Source organism: Nelumbo lutea, chromosome 8 (assembly GCF_056320005.1).
Source record: "Nelumbo lutea isolate HS-2025 chromosome 8, American lotus-T2T, whole genome shotgun sequence".
Classification (NCBI taxonomy): domain Eukaryota; kingdom Viridiplantae; phylum Streptophyta; class Magnoliopsida; order Proteales; family Nelumbonaceae; genus Nelumbo; species Nelumbo lutea.
Genome location: NC_142691.1, coordinates 31101371 through 31123063, shown reverse-complemented (window position 1 = coordinate 31123063; position 21693 = coordinate 31101371). Strand labels below are relative to the sequence as shown.

At 36.8% G+C, this 21693-nt stretch overlaps 1 protein-coding gene across 1 annotated transcript; it reads left to right on the top strand.

Annotated features, from left to right (window-relative positions):
• Positions 1–12561: 12561 nt before the first annotated feature.
• On the top strand, positions 12562–20259 carry LOC148843689 (glutamate receptor 2.8-like). Its single transcript, XM_088959862.1, has 6 exons — positions 12562–12656; positions 12735–13388; positions 15392–16743; positions 17272–17584; positions 18715–19121; positions 19629–20259. The coding sequence occupies exons 2-6, from the start codon at positions 13115–13117 to the stop codon at positions 20049–20051; spliced, it is 2769 nt and encodes a 922-aa protein (XP_088815988.1). The 5' UTR covers positions 12562–12656; positions 12735–13114; the 3' UTR covers positions 20052–20259.
• Positions 20260–21693: the final 1434 nt, after the last annotated feature.

Genomic DNA, 21693 nt, shown 5'->3' with positions numbered 1-21693 from the left:
TTATCAATTAGCTAAACAGTAGGGATAATTTAAGAAATTGTCCCTTGATATTATATTCATATCCAAATAAGCGTGAGAAGCATAATTGTTGGATACAGAGGAAAAAGCCTGTACAAACATTTCCTTCTTTTCCCTATCCTTTCATCTAAACCAAACATAGCCTTTGGATAAAGTGGAAAAATTAAGATTTACATGCATACACTATGAAAACTTAAATGAATGCCAAAAATACATCATTAAAAATAATTAGGGCTGTCAACCAATTGGGTCTGGGCCGGGACTAGCTAGAACCGGAAACGATCCGATAGGAAATATTGAGGACCTGAAACTGAACTGGACCTTATAGAGTTTGTAATTTTCAGACCTAGAACTGAACCGATCGATTCTTGGGATAATCGGGTCTGACCCAATGGACTTGACTATAATAAATAGGGTAAAATATAAAAACCTCTCCTAAAGTTTCTAACAATCATAAAAACCTCCCCTATAGTTTCATTTTAACATATTCCTCCTCTGAACTTTTGAGAAACTCAACAAAAACCTCCCTTTTGTCATCTTCCCAGATGGAAAACATTAAATTGGTGCACCAGTTATTTCTAAATACCCATTGTAGTATTATACCCTTTTATAAATTATTTTTCATACAAATTTACTGAAATAACCTTGTTTTAACTCGACAAAAACATTAAAAGATGACTGTTAAAGGAGGTTTCTACCAAGTTAAAACATGGTCATTTCAGTAATTTTGTATGTAAAATAATTTATAAAAGGGTAAAATGGGTATTTAAAAAAATTGGTGCATTAGTGTAATGTTTTCTGTCTGGAAAGGTGATGGAAGGGAGACTTTTGTTGAATTTCTCAAAAGTTCAAGGGAGGTATTTATTAAAACGAAGCTATAAGGGAGGTTTTTATTATTGTCAAAAACTTGAAGGGGAGGTTTTTGTATTTTACCCTAATAAATAAATAAATAAATATGCTTAATATAAAAAACTTAGCATTAAACAAAACTTCAAGATGATGCTTGAAGCAAAGAAAAAATATCAAAAACATATGATTTGTGGGCCACGAAAAAAATTCAGGAAAACTTAAAATAATCATCAATAAATAGGACATAATAACTATATCCTTTGTTTGACTTAAAAAGAGAAGTTCCCCAAACATCGGAAAAGACTAATTCAATGACTTAACAAGAGAAGTTCCCCAAGCATCGGAAAAGACTAATTCAAATGGATTCTTTAACTGAAAACTAGAAGACTGCAAAGTCAACTTACGAATCTTGTCCATCTGACATGCTTCACAAATACTAGAATTAAATGACCCACTCCTATATGGTAAACCAAATCTAGAAATTACTTGCTGAAACATACAATTAATTGCATGACCTAATCGTTGATGACATGCTTCAATTGTTCTTTCTCCAACATGTGCAGGACTACAAGAAGATGCTTGCATCACTTTAGCTGTTGAAGTGAAACAATATAGCCCTCAATCATACTGATCCCTCGTAGTAGTATTCTTCATAAAACCATTGTTATAATGAAATTCCAGGAATAGATTATTATCCTTAGGCTCAGTTTGGAAGAATATAAATGCAAATATGTATAACGTAAATGTTAGGGAAGATGGGGTCACTGTAACTTTGGAGGAGAAGCTCTGAGGTACGTCTGAAGACACTGTCTTTAGAATCTATTTGCCCCCACTCAGTTTTACTGAGTTTGCTGTTGGGTTACAAGCAAATTCATTCCCAGGATACAACAGAGCCTTGGGCGAGAATCTGCAACCAACAAAGTTGAAGAATCTCCAAAGAAACCTTCTGTGAGACTGTAGCAGACCGGACTGAGAAAGAGAGAGATAGTGAATTTCGAAATTGTGTGTTTTGGAGTCTGATTCATGCTCCTTAAATAATTTGTGAAGAGGTATGAGGAAAAGGTAGGTACTGGTTTAAAGAAGGCACCTTGAACAGTCCCAATGAAATTGTGACTGTTTAAAAAGTTGTTAACAGTTGGTGACTGTTAACGAGTGCGAGCAAAGTGCGCCTCTAAAGCGCCTTATTGCGCCACACACACGCATGCACACGCGTGCGTGTGCGTTGCGCGGTATCGAATCCCCATACTCTCCTCTACTAATTGTAAGGAGTGCAAATTAGCTCCTATTGAAATACTGAAAACAAACCTTGTAATTATCCAATGTGGGACAAGTTCAAAACTGGTTTTTTTTTTTTTTTGTAAGAGAAAAACTGGTTTTTCAACCAAATGTGCAGGTGCAATTTCTCATGTAATTGACCAATCAAACCATTGGATTTAATATCTTATGAGATTAAAATCCAACAATCCCCCACATTGATTAATCAATTACATAGTTCTCTCTCAATCCAAACTACTATGACACAGTTATGCATACAAAATATGTTTATCAACTTAAACTTCTTGTTAGTATAGTTATCTCAGAGCCTTGTCAAAGTTATTGGTGGTAAGACCTTAAACCAACTACTCTCAAGACAGACCGGAGACACCTATACACATAAAAATGTTCAATCTCTGCAAGAGTTTCAAATTTTTCTCATCACTGTTATGGCCATGTGCTTCTTTCCTGATTTCATGAACAATACCGAGAGCAAGCCCAAACCCTCATGAGAAGCGGCACCACTTCTATGTTCACATAGGTGAACTTCCACTATGTGCTCCATTATTTGACACATTTCAGAACTTCATTAAGAGTTTATCTCAACCTCTCATCATAACGGACATCACTATTTATGTTGTGATGGGAAATTTCTCAATGTCAGTGCTAACAGTCACAATGTTGTAACTTGTTGTTACCCATTAAACCCAATACCGATGGCTTTTTAGTTTAGGTTGGGTTACCATTACAGGTAACTAAGTAAAGGGTTTTAATCCCATCTCTTTGGTTGTCATTCTTACCAATTCTCTGGCTAAACCCTTGGTAAGAGGATCAACCAAGTTTTTACTTGACCTCACATACGTTATAGTGATGACTCCATCTTGAATCAGTTGCCTAACAAATTCATGTCTCAGACTTATATGTCTAGACTTACCATTGTAGGTACCACTGTAGGCCCTTGACAGAGTTGCCTCACTATCACAGTAAATGGAAATTGGAGGCATAGGACTAGGCCAAAGTTTTATATCCAATAATAAATTCCTAATCCATTCAGCCTCTTTTTCAGTAGCTACTAAGGCTATGAATTCGGATTCCATGGTCGAGTGAGATATATAAGTTTGTCTCTTGGATGCCCAAGAGATCACACCCCCACCAAAGACAAAAATCCATCCAGATGTGGACTTGTTATCTCCATTTTCGATAATCCAACTTGCATCAGTATACCCTTCTAGTACAACTGGATAATCACAATAAAAGAAGCCAAGTTCCAAGGTTCTCTTGAGATACCCAAGAACTCTCCCAATTGCCTTCCAGTGCTCTGCACCGAGATTGCTTGTACACCGACTGAGTTTACTTACTGCAAATGCAATATCAGGTCTGGTACAAAGCATAACATACATCAAGCCCCCTACTGCACTAACATACTCAAGTTGTGCAATTGTTCTACCAGTATTTTCTACTAGCTTTATACTAGAATCATATGGCGTGCTATATTCTTTAAATCCTAAATGCTTAGATTTCTCAAGTACTTTCTCAATACAATGTGATTGGCTTAATGCATAGCCCCTACTATGCTTTTTAACTTTTATTCCCAAGATGGTATATACTTCTCTTAAATCTTTCATATTGAAAATAAAGGATAAGTAGTTTTTAGTTTCATTTATGCCAATCATATTTGTACCCATAATAAGCATATCATCCACATAAAGACACACAATTACTGCATAATTTTCAGTGAATTTTGAGTAGATGCATCTATCAGCACAATTATGTTTAAAACCAAAATCTAGAATGCAAGAATCAAATTTCCCATGCCATTGTTTAGGTGCTTGTTTTAATCCATATAGTGATTTAACCAGTTTACAGACTTTCTTCTCGTTTCCAAGAAGAAAAAATCCTTCTGGTTGTTCCATGTAAATCTCTTCATTTAAATCACCATTTAAGAAAGCAGTTTTAACATCCATTTGGTGAACAAATAAGTGATAAATGGATGCTAATGATATAAGTGTTTTAATAGAAGTTTATTTAGCCACTGGTGCATAGGTGTCAAAGTAATCAATCATTTCCTTTTGACTATATCCTTTGGCTACCAATCTAGCCTTAAAAGTTTGCACAATTTCATCAGTGTTGTATTTTCTTCTAAACACTCATTTACGTTTTATTGGTTTTGATCATGGAGGCAGATCTATTAGTACCCATGTGTTATTTGACATTATTGAATCAATTTAATCATTTATAGCTTCATTCCAAAATGCATCATCTCTAGAGGTCATGGCTTTACTATAGGTTTTTGGATCATTTTCAATGTTTAGGACAATGGGTATTTTATTTAAAATCTTCTCTCTATCAGCCTCAACCAAAAATACAATTGATTGAGTAGAGATAAAATCTGAACCTAAGTGTTTCTCTGTTCTTTGTCTTTGACTTCTTCTAAGTCCTATTGTAGGTGTTATAGTTGTCATTTTTTTTTTCAGTCTCATTATTATCAACAGGTATTGAGATTTGAGTTTCTCTGTCATTTTCTGTGGATTCATTTTCTGTAGGTTCAGAACACAATTTATTTTCAAAGAATTCAACATCTCTAGTTTCAATTATTATGTTGGACTCTAAGTCTAGAAGCCTATAGGCCTTGCTATGTTCTGCATATCCAACAAACATACATTTCTTAGCTCTGAGTCATAATTTGGTTTTTTTAGGATCTGGAACTCTATAATATGCTAAGCACCCCCACACATTTAGATATGCTAAATTAGATTTTCTTCCTGTCCATAATTCATATGGGCATTTGTTATTAACTCTAGAAACAATTTTGTTATGTAAATGGTAGGTTGTTAGGAGTGCTTCCCCCCATAGGTTTAAGGGTGCATTAGCTTTTAATAATATGTAGTTTATCATTTCTGTAAGTGTTCTATTTTTCATTTCAGTTAGGCCATTCTGCTGAGGGGTATAGGGAGCAGAACACTGATGTATTATTCCAAATTCTTCACAGAAAGAATTAAACTCATTTTTAAAGTATTCAACATCTCTATCACTTCTAAGGATTTTAATTTTCTTTTCTAGTTGATTTTCAACTTCAGTCTTATATAGTTTAAACATGTCAAATGCTTCATGCTTAGTTCTCAAAAAGTAGACATAGGTGTACATAGAAAAGTCATCTATAAATGTTATGAAGTATCTCTTGCCTCCTCTAGTTAATACACCATTGAGTTCACAAATGTCAGAATGGATTAGTTCTAGAAGTTGAGAATTTCTCTCAACACTAGGGAAAGGTTTCTTAGCCATTTTAGATTTTACACATATTTCACAGTTTTTAGTTCATTCATTACTATAAGCAATTATACCTAGTTTGCTCATGTTCTTTATGGATTTAAAATTCAAGTGTGTTAATCTACCATGCCATAAAGAGAAAGAATCAACAATATAAGCAGAAACTTTTCATTCATCAATACTTAATTTGAACATACCATTACAATCATATCCCTTTCCAACAAACATCTCATTCTTGGATATGATTAGTTTGTCGGAATCAAAGACAACTTTGAATCCCCTCTTACAAACAAGATTTATTGAGACCAAGTTCTTTCTAATGTCAGGAACATGGAGAACATTCAGGAGAGTCAGTGTCTTTCCGGAGGTGAAGTTCAACTCTACGCTGCCTCTTCCAATAACTTTGGCACATGTTTGATTTCCCATCTGTACCTCCTGGCCATCAGTCACTTCTTCATATGTCTTGAATAAGGACTTGTCCTTACAAATATGGACTGTGGCGCCTGAATCAAACCACCATCCAGAAGATGATTTTGCCATGTTGACTTCAGTAATCATGTCCACAGACTTGGGCATAATGCCCCTTCTTTCCACAAACATAGCATGATCCTTTCTTATTGTTGCTCTTTTTGAAGTTCCCATCATTCTTCTTTACTTGTAATACAGGGGTTAGTCTTCTTCGATCCATTTTCCACAAAATTTACCTTAGAGTTCAGCATACCGGTCAAGGTCTTATCCCTACTGTCTCTTATTTGAGACTCTTCTTCAATACGAAGGTGCTGCTGAATTTGCTCCAAGGCAAGTTCTTCAGCCTTGTGCAGAAGCTTCTTCTTGTAATCCTTCCAAGAGGGTGGAAGTTTGGCAATAATTGTTCCCACTTGGAAAGATTTAGGAAGGATGATGTTAAGGGATTGAATTTTATTGACTATCACCCGTACTTCATGAACTTGCTCCAGTATAGGTTTATGGTCGTTCATGGTGAAGTCAAAGTATTCTGCAATAAGATATTTATTCGTACCTGCTTCTTGCACATTGTATTTGAATTCCAGGGCCTTCTGGATTTCTTTTGTAGAGCCGGTCTGATAAGGCATTCAGTATGTGTCCTCGGCATAGAAGTGAGTCCTCTTCCTGTTTTGTTTTTTCCTTTTTTAGTTTCTCAGAGTCTTTGTCAATGGGTTTAGGAAGTGATTGCAGATTCGGGTCCAACAGATAGTATAGCTTTAGTGTGGTCAGAAATAAGATTATCTTGTCTTGCCATCGGCTGAAATTTGCTCCATCGAACTGGTCTAGTCGAACAAGATCTTGGTTCATCATCTTGATCGAAGTCATGCTTGCTTCCGCCTCCATTGCAGAATAACATTCTAAAGTTGTTGGGGAAGATGGGGTCACTGTAACATTGGAGGAGAAGCTCTGAGGAGCGTCTGAAGACATTGTCTTTAGAACGTTATTTGCCCCCACTCAGTTTTACTGAGTTTGTTGTTGGGTTACAGGAAAATTCGTTCCCAGGATACAACAGAGCCTTGGGCGAGAATCTGCAACCTGCAAAGTTGAAGAGTCTTGAAAGAAACCTTCTGTGAGACTGTAGCAGACCGGATTGAGAAAGAGAGAGATAATGAATTTCGAAATTGTGTGTTTTGGAGTCTGATTCATGCTCCTTAAATAATTTGTGAAGAGTATGAGGAAAAGGTAGGTGTTGGTTTAGAAAAGGCACATTGAACAGTCACAATTCCAAATATTGTGACTGTTTAAAAAGTTGTTAATAGTTGGTGACTGTTAACAAGTGCGAGCAAAGTGCGCCTCTAAAGCGTCTCATTGCGCCACACACACGTGCGCACACGTGTGTGCGCGCGTTGCATGGTATCGAATCCCCATACTCTCCTCTACTAATTCTAAGGAGTGTAAATCAGCTCCTATTGAAATACTAAAAACAAACCTTGTAGTTATCCAATGTGGGACAAGTTCAAAATTGGGTTTTTTTTTTTGTAAGAGAAAAACTGATTTTTCAACCAATTGTGCAGGTGCAATTTCTCATGTAATTGACCAATCAAACCCATTGAATTTAATCTCTTATGAGATTAAAATCCAAGAGTAAATACATACAAAATATAAGATTTTGCACTCTGGAAGAAATACTGAGGGTTGCAACATCAAGATTGAGCAAAGCTCTCAAAGAGATTGCAATTTGATGGCGCTCTTCTTGAACAACTAGAGCATAGATCCTATTGAAACTTAGAAGAGGATCAGTTCTTTCAAGAATGTTGGAACGGATCATCTTGAAAGAATCTCCTAGTCCCATGAGGAACCGGTGGATTTTTTCTTTCTCTCGTTCAACCAAAAAGTGTTTCATCGCACCGCCACAATTGCAGTTAGGTAAATCGGTGTCAGAGGCAAGCTCATCCCAAAGGCTTTTCAGTCGTGTGAAATACACTGCTATAGATAGGTTTCCTTGTTGAAGCAAGGCGAGATCACGCTTGATTTGGTATATACATGGAATATCGCCTTGTCCAAACCTTTCTTGGAGCTCATACCAAATCTCGGAGGCATATTCAGTGAAAGAAATACTGTGATGAAGCTCCTTTGCCAAAAAATTAAAAATCCAAGCAACCACCGTTGAACTACATTTGATCCAGATGCTCGTTGCCAAGTGATGAAGCTATCACCATTGAGAAGGCAAGAAACGAGAACCAGCCCTGGATTGTCTAAAGGATGAAGGTAAAATGACGAATCCGTTGGATCAGAGCTGATATCCATAGTGGAGTTTGCACGTAGCGAACTAGAAATCTGTTCTTCCGTCATTGATACAGACCAAAACAGAACAACTGTTTGAATAGAAAATAGAAGAAAGAAAGAGATGACGAAGGAAGAAGAAAGAGACAGGTCAGAGTCTGTCAGGCTCTGATACCATGAAAATTGACATTGAAGAATGGGAAAAAACTGATAAATTATTCTATTCTCCTGAGAGTATTTATAGATTTACAAGTGGACAACTGCCTTTGCCAAGTGTGGCGACGTGGCCTAAGTTATTACAACAAATTCTGTTTTGTATAACCAAGAGATTGTTTTTGTTACGAGTTCTTTACTTCTTGACAAACTCTGGAATGGAAAATCCCATGACCACCCCATATGGAGAAATCCCATTTCTATAGAAATAGTAGGAATCGGAATGGGCCAGTTCAATTCCGATTGGAAGCTATTAGGAAAGTGAATAATATCCTCTGATTTAGGAAGGTGTATAATTAGGAAAGTGTATAATATCCTCTGAATTAGGGAGGTGTACAATATCTTGTTAGACTTTCCTTTTCCTTTACTTACTATTGTTAGACTTTCTTTTTTCTTTTACTTACTATTTTTCTGCCCCAAACTTGTATATATATTGTAACCTTTGGCCCCTCTCGTATATGTTTTTTATGAGAAAGAATTTCTCCCACTAAAAGTTCTTCTCCTTCTCTGAGTTTTGCTGTTTTCAGTTATCCCTTTCTTATGGTTTTTATAATTTTGTCTTAACTATTATTCTCTTCGTAGTTTTCTCATTGGACTGGGCGATCTCAAGGATGACCTGTACTATTTGCGAAACACACATAGTGTTCATGCAATGGCCGCCAAGAAGAATACAGAGGAATTGTGGCACAAGCGTCTAGGACATCTTTCTGAGAAAAACTTATCGTACTTATCTGGAGTATGTGGTTTTGACCGTAATAGTAATTATGTTGAGTACTGTGATATATGTCATCGTGCGAAATAGACACGATTTCCACTTCCTTTAAGCGACAATAAAACTTCACGTGCATTTGAATTAGTACATTGTGACTTATGGGGATGGTATCATACTCCATCTCTCTCAGGAGCCCATTATTTCTTAACCATTGTGGACGATTTTACACGTACTACATGGGTATATCTTTTGCATGATAAATCGGAAACTCAAAAGGTCTTCATGTTCTTTTGTATTATGGTTAGGAAACAATTTGGGGTCGATATTAAGATGGTTCGTAGTGACAATGAAACATAATTCTTAGGGACTCTCAACGAATTTTTCCTCAGCCAAGGAATCATTCATCAAACCTCCTATGTTGGGACACCGCAACAAAACGGGAGAGTGGAAAGGAAGCACCAACACATCCTCAATGTGGCAAGAGCTTTACACTTTCAAGCCAATTTACCTTTGAAGTTTTGGGGGGAGTGTGTTATGGCAGCAGTTCATCTAATTAACTACACTCCAAGCAGTGTACTAGGAGGCCGCACACCATTTGAAGTATTGTTTGGAAAAACACCCAATTACTCTCACATTAAAGTTTTTGGGTGCCTTGCGTATGCCAAAAGGCAAGGCATTGGAAAGGATAAGTTTGGAGAACGTGCCGAGAAGTGTGTTTTCGTTGGTTTCCCATATAGAAAGAAAGGATGGAAAATGTGTAATTTGGAGAAGGGAGATATCTTTACATCCCGAGATGTACATTTTTATGAGGAAGTCTTTCCTTTCAACAACAATGAGGCACTTAGAGGAGAACGACTTCCAAGTGAGGGGGAGCACGTGATTGTGGAAGATGAAAACGAGCCATTTAGGGATAATGATGACCAGCATATAGGTACAAATGAGGAAGGCATCCACACAACTGATGAGATAACAAATTTGGAAGAACATCAAGGAACAAGTGTGCCTGACCAAGCTGCCGTGAGCACACCACAAAGAAACGAAAATGAGCAATCTGTTCGGTGACAGGAGCGACCTCAACGAGAAAGAAAACGCCCTAGATATTTAAGAGACTGTGTGACGCATTGCTACCACCATCCAACGTGAACTCAGTCCGAAAGGCGGCCGCAGGTAAGGCCCATTCTCTAACACACTACATTTGCTATAGTAAATTTAGTCCAACTCATAAAGCTTTCTTAGCGGCCATCGATTCTCCTGATGAGCCAACCAGTTATACACAGGCAGTCAAAGATGAACGATGGATTGAGGCAATGGACAAAGAAGTTAAGGCCCTGGAAGAAAACAAAACATGGGAAATTGTGAGTTTACCTCCAGGGAAGAAAGTGGTTGGATGCAAATGGGTCTACAAAATTAAGTACAAATTGGATGGAAGCGTTGAACGTTTCAAGGCAAGGTTGGTTGTACAAGGTTTCACTCAAAGATGGGGAGAGGATTATACAGAGACTTTCGCTCCAATAACAAAGCATGTATCTGTTCATGTCTTTTTAGCAATGGCAGTAGCAAAGGGATGGGAACTTCATCAAATGGATGTAAACAATGCGTTTCTGCATGGTGACCTCAAAGAAGAAATTTACATGAAGCTCCCACCAGGCTTTAGCTCCAAAAAGCCAAATGCAGTATGCAGGTTACAAAAGTCTCTATACGGCCTAAAACAACCTCTAGAAACTGGTTCGCAAAGTTGACAGATTCCTTGCGTGAGTATGGTTTCAAGCAATCCACTGCGGAAAGCACTCTCTTCATATACAGAAAGGGAAACATCTTTCTTGGTCTCTTGGTGTATGTTGATGACATTATACTAGCTGGAAACAGTTCAGAAATGTGTGCAGAGTTCAAGGCGTATTTCAACAGTTGTTTCAAGATAAAGGACTTAGGAAATTTGAAATATTTCCTTGGAATAGAAGTAGCTCGGTCCACTACTGGGTTGTTTCTGAATCAACGCAAGTTTGTTCTGGACATTTTGAAAGAAACAGGACTAACTGGATGCAATCCCATAGACACCCCAATTGAGCAAAATCATCATTTGTGGTACGACAATGGGGATTTTCATTCTGATCCAAATCAGTACCAAAGATTGGTGGGATGACTATTGTACCTGACAATCACGAGGCCCGACATTACTTATGCTGTGCATGTGCTTAGCCAATTCGTCCAACAACCCCGAGTTGAACATTGGAACGACCTGATGCGCGTTTTGAGATATCTCAAGGAATGCCTAGGGCAAGGTATATTGCTAAATAGTGAGAAGGATATGGTATTGCGAGGATACTGCGGTGCAGATTGGGCAAGTTGCCCTTTGACTAGAAAATCAGTAACGGGTTTGTACTTCCAACTTGGTTTTTCTCCTATTCTTTGGAGGAGGAAGAAATAGCCCACAATGTCTAGATCCTCGGCAGAAGCAGAATATAGAGCCATGGCCATGGCTACTAGTGAAGTAGTCTGGTTGCGGAGACTATTGAGTGAATTATTAACATCGCAATCAAGAGCCACTAGTCTTTTCTGTGACAACAATGCAGCTTTACACATTGCAAGCAATCCCGTTTTCCATGAGAGGACTAAACATATCGAAGTAGATTGCCATTTTGTACGTGAGAAGCTGCTTTCTGGCAAAATTTTACCACGCTACCTTCCATCACATTTACAGTTAGCGGATTTGTTCACTAAAGGTCTTGGCAAGCGACAATTTCAATTTCTCCTATGCAAGTTGGGCATTTCAGACCTTCATGCTCCAACTTGAGGGGGAGTATTAGGAAAGTGAATAATATCCTCTGATTTAGGAAGGTGTATAATTAGGAAAGTGTATAATATCCTCTGAATTATGGAGGTGTACAATATCTTGTTAGACTTTCCTTTTCCTTTACTTACTATTGTTAGACTTTCTTTTTTCTTTTACTTACTATTTTTCTGTCCCAAACTTGTATATATATTGTAACCTTTGGCCCCTCTCGTATATGTTTTTTATGAGAAAGAATTTCTCCCACTAAAAGTTCTTCTCCTTCTCTGAGTTCTGCTGTTTTCATTTATCCCTTTCTTATGGTTTTTATAATTTTGTCTTAATTATTATTCTCTTCGTAGTTTTCTCAGAAGCACATATTCCTTAAAACCAAACAGACTCTAAATTCTATAATGGTTTAAAATGCCGTTAAGGGCAAATTATTAACCATTCAGGGGTCCGGTTTTCAGGTCGACCACCTTAGTCAGCAAACGGTTTTTGGCCAAAAAGTGGTTTTGGAGTAAAACGGACCGTTTGGTCCAATCCCGTTTTAAAAACAATGGATAGATCTATAAGAAGATGAACACAGTTTTTGGAATCCTACGTATATAACAACTTTCAACTTTTTAACCTTAGATCATCATGTAATAAGTTTTCAAGAGCAAACAAAAGGTAAACTAGCTAGACAAGTTACAGTATTAAGATGTAGAAAAGAAAACAAGAATCAGTCCAACCAAATAGATCCCGCGTATATCTAGAATTCATCGGTAAAAGTCAGATCACCCTCCACGGTCTATGGGAGAAATGGAAAACCCACCAAATACTGCTCACTCTCCTACGGTTTACCAGGTAAATGAACAAAGAAAAATATAGCATCAGTATTAAAAAAAGTGTTGTCTAATATCTATATGTCTTCTTCTATTGTAGTTTCTGCAGGCTAATAAGCACCGACAATTCCACATCTTCTGAATTCAATCTTCATTGACAGAGGAATTGTCTTACGTGTGGGCACACAGACCCCCGACTCCAGCTCTGGTTCTCCATAAATCATCAGAATTAATTCGTAGAGAAAGGTCAAGATTTGACATGTATCCAATGGTTGTGGAAAATGGAGTTCCCCATTTCACGAAAGACGGTGCCTGTTCAAAGTTTGAATCAACATTCATGTTCGATCGGTCTCCTTGGCGTATTAGACGGTGTTTAATTTACTCTGCCGTATATATAAAAGACAAGGATTAATATGAAGCTTTGAGCTAGCTTGACCTCTTTAACATCAACCCAATTGATAATGGTCTCAGAGCTCCAGAATGGAGAAGGAAAACACAATCTTCCTCCATCTTCTACTCCTCTTCATTCTCTCTCTGAAGCTGTGTGCAGAAGAGTTTGTCGTTCCAAATAATACAATGGAAACCATCGATGTAGGGGTTATTCTAGATTTGGATACATGGACTGGGAAGGTGGGCTTAAGCTGCATCGAGATGGCGATATCTGATTTCTATGCCACTTATCATAATCATAAGACAAGGCTAAAGCTTCATGTAAGGGATTCAAAAAATGACATAGTGGAAGCTGCATCTGAAGGTTCTTCTTCTTCTTCTTCTTCTTCTTCTTCTTCTTGTATTAGTATTGTTGTGTGAAAGCCCATTTACGTCTTCTTGTTGTATTAGTCTTTTGATCCTTTCCTTGTCTCACAAAAGGATCTCTACAATCAAGAACCTATAGACATGATATAAATCTCTGTACAACCTCAAACTAGATCTTAATATAAATTGAGAAAACCTAGTATATTGACGACCTACAATATATTTCAGTCCAAAGTCCAAAAGTCTTTCAGTACTAAGTACTAACAAGTGTAGTACAATATTATTTCAATTTATGTAGTTTATATAAGAGAACAGTGAATATAGTTCATCAAACTAAGAAGCTATAACCAAGGTATTACATTAATGGGTAAATGAACTTATGACTAACTTAAAGTATTACATTAATGCTTTTGATGCTTATAAATCCTTTCCTGTTAAGTATGCCCATCAGTACTAAGAGGGTTCGACTGATATGGAAAAGATATAAAATCTGAAAAAACAATTGACAAATAAACAATAATCCGTCTAACTTTTCCCTTCAATTTTCCAAGCCCATCCTGTCCCAAACCCGTTAAATCCACCCTTTGACCAGATGTTTTCTACTAAAAAAGAGTTTCTTAATGCTTATAATGTGACTTGAACCCATATTAATTAATGATAGCGGCAAATCTCTTAACACTAGTCATCTTTTGTGTTATTTAATGAAATAAAATAAAATTTATTAACTTTTGTATTCATCAAAACAGTCAATACATGTATATGATTAACAATTCCAACTATAAATTAAAAGGAATAATATTTAAAATTAGAATTTTATAACTAAATGAAATAAACAATCTATCAAATTCAAATTTACATCAAATGATGATATTAGTCACAAAAAATTTATACAAATAAAATATTAATAATAGAATAATTATCTTAGTACTTAGAATTTATAAATTTGTGCATGTTATATAATATAGTAGGTTCATATTTATTCATCCTGGGTATCGGGTATTGGATACCCTAAAATCAAAGCCCAAATCCTACAAGGTTTTGATAAACGGATTCTATTAAGGTCGGAACGGGTCAGATACCAAAAAATTCCCACAAAATTCCCATCCCTATATGTCTTTTATACGAAGACTACAACAAAAAACTAGATCATAAAACCCCTAAATCGACCCCTTAAACCAAAAAGTTGTAGTAGTAACTAGATATAGGGCCCACATGAACAGATTTAGGAGGTCAAAAAACCACCCGATGCCAAATTTCATCAAAAAACGAGCATTATAGACCCCACCAGTCAACTCGGCATACTTTGACCTTAAATACTAATCCAAAAATTGCAGAAAAATTAAAGCATCCTCAGTAAACTCTTTCTTTTAAGTATGTGGATTTGTACTACAAATATATATTTTTTTCATTCTTGAGCAAGTCTTGTTCAACAACACCATTTTCATAAAATACAGAAAACAAAAACACGCAAACTTAGGACATCAGATCCTCTTCAAGAGTAGAAAACACTTTATAAGTTTTCAAACTCGAGTTCAAAAACCAGCTAGGCTTAATCGGATCATGATAAAGCCCAACCCCATCTCACTTGACATACTCATGGTCTAGATCAGGCTAGCTTGTCATCCATGTCAATTATTATATTTCCACAAGGCCAAGTTCATTTGAAGTTTTATGGCCTCCATGAGGAAAGCTGCTTTAACTTCTTGATCAATATCCAATGGTTGAAAATTTATCTAGGTAGAAACTTTTTGCTTATGAAATTAACTATAATAAGATGATGCATAATGAAAGTGCTTAGAATTCTATAAATGATTGATGTTGAAGATAAATTGATTAAGGTTTATTACAAACAAATTATGGCATTATTGTCTCTTTCAGATTGTTACAGATTTAGAAAGCAAATTTCATGATACACGCTTAGAAAGCAAACTTCAATTCCCTGATCATGATACACGCTTAGAAAGCAAACTTCATTTTCATTCTCTTTCTATTCCTTTGCAGCTATAGAATTGTTGAAAACTGTTCGAGTGCAAGCTATATTAGGGCCACAGACATCTGCACAGGCTGATTTTGTAGCAGATATTGGAAACAAAACTCATGTGCCAGTAATCTCATTCTCTGCCACAAGCCCTTTCCTTTCCTCCACCCAAACTCCTTATTTTGTTAGAACAGCCCCAAGTGACTCTTCTCAAGTTCAACCCATCTTAGCAATTATCCGACACTTCGGATGGAGAGAAGTGGTGCCCATTTATGAAGACACAGATTATGGAAGGGGGATTGTGCCATTTCTGACTGATGCCCTACAAGATATCAATGTAAAGGTCCCATACCAATCTGTGATCTCTCCTTTGGCCTCGGATGATCAAATTCTGAGAGAACTTCATAATCTAATGACCAAACAAACCAGAGTATATGTGGTGCATATGAGCCTCTCTCTTGCCTCTCGTGTATTTTTGAAGGCAAGAGAAGTGGGAATGATGAGCAAAGGGAATAGTTGGATTACCACATCTGGGCTTACAAATTTCTTGTTTTCCCTTGATTCTTCTGTCATTGACTCAATGCAAGGAGTTTTGGGTGTGAAGCCTTATGTTCCAAGATCCAGGGATCTCAAGAACTTCAGAAAAAGATGGAGAAGGAAATTCCACAAGGAAAATCCTGAAATTCATTTAGATAGAGTTCAGTTAGATGCTTTTGGCTTATGGGCATATGATAGCTTTGGGGCACTGGCAATGGCAGTGGAGCAAGTTAGTCTTCATTCAGAAGGATTCAAAAAGTTTGACACAAGGAAGAATTCAAGTGGTTTGACAGCTATTGGGGTCTCCCAAGTAGGCCACAAACTAATTAAAGAACTTGAGAGGACTAGATTTAAGGGTTTAAGTGGAGAATTTCACCTAATTGATGGAGAGAAACCATCTCCAGGCTTTGAAATAGTAAATGTGGTAGAAAAAGGGGAGAGAAGAATAGGATTCTGGACTCCAAGGAATGGGCTCTCTAAGGAATTAAATCCAAATGATCAGAAGAAGAATTTCTCAACTTGTAAGAAGAATATTCTTGGAGATATCACATGGCCAGGAGAAGGAAAAGAGGTGCCAAAGGGTTGGGAAATACCAACAAATGGAAATAAAATGAGAATTGGGGTTCCCATCAAAGAAGGTTTCCTTGAATTTGTAAAAGTGAAGCAAAATCTTTCTAGCAATACTCCACCAAATGTCACTGGCTTCTGCATAAGTGTATTTGAGGCTGTAATGAAGCAGTTGCCATATTCCATTGACTATGAGTATTTTCCCTTCGAGTTGACTTGTGGTCCGGGCTCACTGAGTTACAACGACCTAGTCTATAAAGTACATCTCAAGGTTAGTGAGTGCTTAGAATTAAAAACAGGCATTTTTTTTTTCTGTTTTCTTCTTCTTCTTCAGCCCCGTTTGCTTTTGGGAAGTTATTTATCCAGGTAAGTATTTCCCAGAAAATACTTGCGCACAAGTATTTCCTAGGAAACACTTACTCGGGTAAGTTCATTTACCCATGTTCTTTTATTTTTCACGTAAATAAGATGATGACCATTTTAGCTATAAAATCTGTTATTAAAAAGGACAAATTTTCCCATCTAAGTGTTGGTAATTTCCCCCAGGTGGGAAAATTACTTACCCACATGGGAGATGAGTTACATGACTATCACTTACTTGGGATAAGCGATACATAGGGAAAATAAATTTTTCATGGACGCCACATATATCTGAAAAAAGAACATGGATATCTTAATCAATGGGAACCAAAATCCCATTGACCAACTTCCCCCCTCTCAAAATCCAGAAAAACAAACGGGGCCTTCTACTTCTCATAATATCTGTATTACTAATAGTAATTAAGTTGTTGAAACACAGGAAATTGATGCTGTAGTTGGAGATCTAACAATTCTAGGAAACCGATCATTATACGTGGACTTCACCTTGCCTTATACAGAATCTGTGGTGTCAATGGTTGTGCCAATCAAAGGTGATGAGAGGAAGAACGCGTGGATTTTCTTGAAGCCTCTGAAAATGGACCTTTGGCTTACAATTGGAGCTCTTCTCATCTTCACGGGCTTCGTTGTGTGGGTTCTTGAGCACCGTATTAATGCAGATTTCAGGGGTCCACCTCAGAGACAAGTTGGGATGATCTTCTGGTTCTCTTTCTCAACGCTTGTGTTTGCTCACAGTAATACATTCTTCTCCACTTCTTTATACAAAACATGCCATATAGGAATATAAGGTCTTCCTATAAGTTGCCTGATTTGCTAGGTTGTGGGCCAAGTCAAACTTTGCTTGGGCAGAAGATGGGCTTAAGGAAGGTTATAGCCCAATCTATTCCCAAAATGCATTGGGCCCAACTCAGGAGTCATCCCAGGTCAAGTCATTCAAGTTTTGAATATGAGTCATTTTAATGGAAGGACTACTTAGTGCTTATTAGTATTAATTTGACCATCTCATAGCTATTAAAAAGGGTAAATTACCTCCCAGGACTTCCTGATGTTTGGTAAAACATCCCATGAAGTTTGGTAATTGTATTGTAATCACCTCCCTTGAACTTTTGGACACATTTGGAAAAAGACCTTTGACCATCTCATAGCTATTAAAAAGGGTAAATTACCTCCCTGGACTTTCTGATGTTTGCTAAAACATCCCCTGAAGTTTGGTAATTGTAATCGTCTCTCTTGAACTTTTGGACACATTTGGAAGAGACCCCTTCTCTTAGAATCCACTAACAAGAAGCACAAAAAGTGTCCAAAATACCCATGCAATTATTTTTGACCAAAATGTTTATTTTCCACACTTTCTCTTCACATCAATCTTTGCTACTCCAAACCTTTTAATCTCTTTTTCCCAAAATCGATTTATTTTCCAAATTTGCCCTTCATTTTTTTTATTATTGAGAAGGTAGAGTAAAGTATTATATTTTCCAAATTTTCCTTTCATATCAATCATCAAAAGGTAAATGCTACAACTTTAAATTCTCTTTTTTTTTGTTGTTTATAAAGTTTGATTTGTTTCTTCTTTAGAAATCAACCTCAATAGTAACTGCACGGGTATTTTGGATATTTTCATGTCTCTTGTTAGAGGATTCTAACAGAGGGGGTCTACTTGCAACTGTGTCAAAAGTTCAGGGGAGATTATTGCAATCACCATACTTCAGGGGAGGGTCAGCAGTTTGCCCTAAATAAAAAAAAAAAGAACATTTAGAGTAATGGGGTAGAAGTTGAACTAGTTTAACTATGCATTTATACGAAGGAACCAATTTAGTACACTGGATTTAGATAGATGGTAATTAACCTGGTTTATTATTTGCAGAAGAGAAGATTCTGAGCAATCTATCAAGGTTTGTGATGATCATATGGGTATTTGTTGTTCTTGTTCTGACATCTAGTTACACAGCCAGTTTGACATCAATGTTGACTGTGGAACAACTGCAACCTACCATCACAGACATCAAAGATATAATAAAGAATGGAGAATATATTGGCTTCCAGGAGGGGTCTTTTGTTGCAGGGCTTATGGAGAGCTTGAATGTTGATAAATCCAAGCTAAGGGCCTATGGCTCTATTGAAGAGTACCATGAGGCCCTCAGCAAAGGGAGCAGGTGTGGAGGTGTTTCTGCAATTGTGGATGAGATGCCTTATATTAAGCTCTTCCTTGCCAAATATTGCAATAAGTACACCATGGCAGGACGGACTTATAAGATTGCTGGCTTTGGATTTGTAAGTCTCTCCCTCTCTGATTTTTTTCTTTCTTTCTTTCTTTTGGTTAAAGAGTTAAATGGGTACCCTTCAAATTAGTTTTACGGTACTCGTTTGTTGAAAATTGACACTTCTCACAACTAGCAATAGCATATCTGAAAAGCTTTTAGGTAGAAGATTCTTGGGTCATTATTGATATGTTAACAGGTGATCTAGATCACTTTTATTTCTAGTCAGACTTACCCAGTTGGGAGTTGGGATGTTTAATGGTGATTTGGTGGCATAGCTAATCTAAAGCACTTGATAAGATGTAGTAGAGGGACTCTTGTGAAAGGTCTAAAATCAGTGCTCCTGCTCTTGGAATTGCTGGAAGAAGGATTCTATTACAGTTCTGCTTTAGAGAATATTTTTCCCATCTACATCAAAACAAAATCTTTTCAGAGACTAGTAACTAACAAATTTCAAAGGCTTCTGTTAATGCAATTCTGTACATAAATTTTAATCTCTTTCCCTCACTACCTCTTGTAGGCCTTTCCTAAGGGATCTCCACTAGTTGCTGATATGTCACAGGCGATCTTAAACATAACTGAGGGGGCTAAAATATCAGAGATTGAGCATGAATCGTTTGGGCAGCAAGTAGATTGTCTAGAGCAAAGAGAAAGCACTGTAAGTTCTGATAGTCTCACTATGGAAAGCTTCAGGGGGCTCTTTCTCATTGCTGGAGTCTCTTCCAGTTTCGCCCTCTTCATATTCTTCTTTATATTCCTTCATGAGCAAAGAGACATTATAAAATCCGAAGGATCAGTGAGGCAAAAAGTGGCATCCATGATCAAACAATTTGATCAAAAGAAAGACATCTCGGCTCATGCATCCCACAAGAAGAAATCTCCAGATGAAGGGCATGTAAGAGATGTAAGGAATGGTGAAGTTACATCTAATATGAGTAATTAAATAAGTCCTAGAACAATTTTCTCAGAATATGAGTTTGGGATCAATGCTGAACAAGGTTTCTCATCTGCAGAACCCAGTACGCCTAGTCACGATGTTTTTGCTCATAAAGAAGATGAGTTTAGGTGTTGAGATATAGTTACAAAAGGAAATGCTGTGTATAGATGTTTTCTTGAGTTTTTGTTAATACACTTGCAATTTATGGGATTAAACCCACAAAACTGCAAAGTTCTCCATGGTATGACCAATGCGCCTCACATAAAAAAAGATAGCACATGGCAGATCATCATGTAATAGCATCAAGAAGAGCACAAAGGATATGTACTAACATGTGGATGTAGGCATGGTCTAATAATTTGGACATCATTTGGCCACATGGCAGATCGAAACCATTGCCTTGAAACTTGAAAGTCCAGGTGGCAAATATATATTTTCCTATTATTTAGAAAAATTCGCCCTTTTAGCTTACCATGTGCCACTTAATAATTTTCGTCCTTCAAAATTCCCAAAAAGTCACATATGAAGTTTGCAATGTACCAAGCTCCAAAAGCCCAAATTTTGCAGTTGGCCTATTCAATTCGCACAAATATACAATGTGCTTCAATATGAATGCATGGTTTTGATTTGCCATCTGGCAATAAATTTTGCCATGTCAGACCAGGGGTGACTCACTTGCAGGTCATCCAAAAGTATTCGATTTTAATCATGCTTGCAAAGAAACACACATCGAAGGTGCCAGCTAGCTTGTTGACAAAGTCTCGGAGACTTGAGCTATTATTTTCCTACAAAAAGGATCAGAATGAAGTTTGGCCACCACACTTCTTCTGTTTGTTTTGCAACTCAACTAAGGTGATCCACCTCTCTCTCTCTCTCTCTCTCTCTCTCTTTCTCTTTCTCTCTCTATTTATCTATCTATCTATCTATCTATCTCTTCTAACCCCAACCACATCACAAGAAGTGTTATGGGGGTTTCAATTGCAAAATAATCTTATGTAATCACTATAAAAATCAATAATGGAAGAAGAAAAAACACAAGAAAGAAGAAAATAATTGAATTACCAAAGAATAATGGTGAGTATAGCTTTGGAACAATCAATGGTGACTCTTTTGCGCAATAAACTCTAGACAGGGTTTTGATGATGAGAGTAAGAACTAATCACAGATTAGGGTGCTTTAATATATTAGTAAACATGTACGTGCATTTGCACATGGCACACTAACTCTTAAACAAAATTATTTATAATTGGTTGACAGTTATAAGTGGGTAGTTTCTAAAATGAGAGTAAATGACATATATGCCCTGTTTATGCCCATTGTATATTTGGACAAGAAGGATAAAAAGCATTCAATGAAAATTCTAAAAAGAAGAGGCATTCACTCTTTTATAAATAATGTTGCAAAATATCATTTCCACCCCAATTTTTATATGTGCCCATTAACAAACATGTTCATTTTATTTAGAATGATAATGTGAGAATTAATGTGTAAGGCAGTGGATTTATATAAATACATCAACCCAACTGACCCGGCACAAACCCGAGTCAGATTAGACTGTTCTAGACCAATTATTCCTTTAATCAAAGCTACTCTGTTATAGTATAATAAGAAAAGGAAAATTTGAAGAAAATCCTAGAAATCAAGAAGA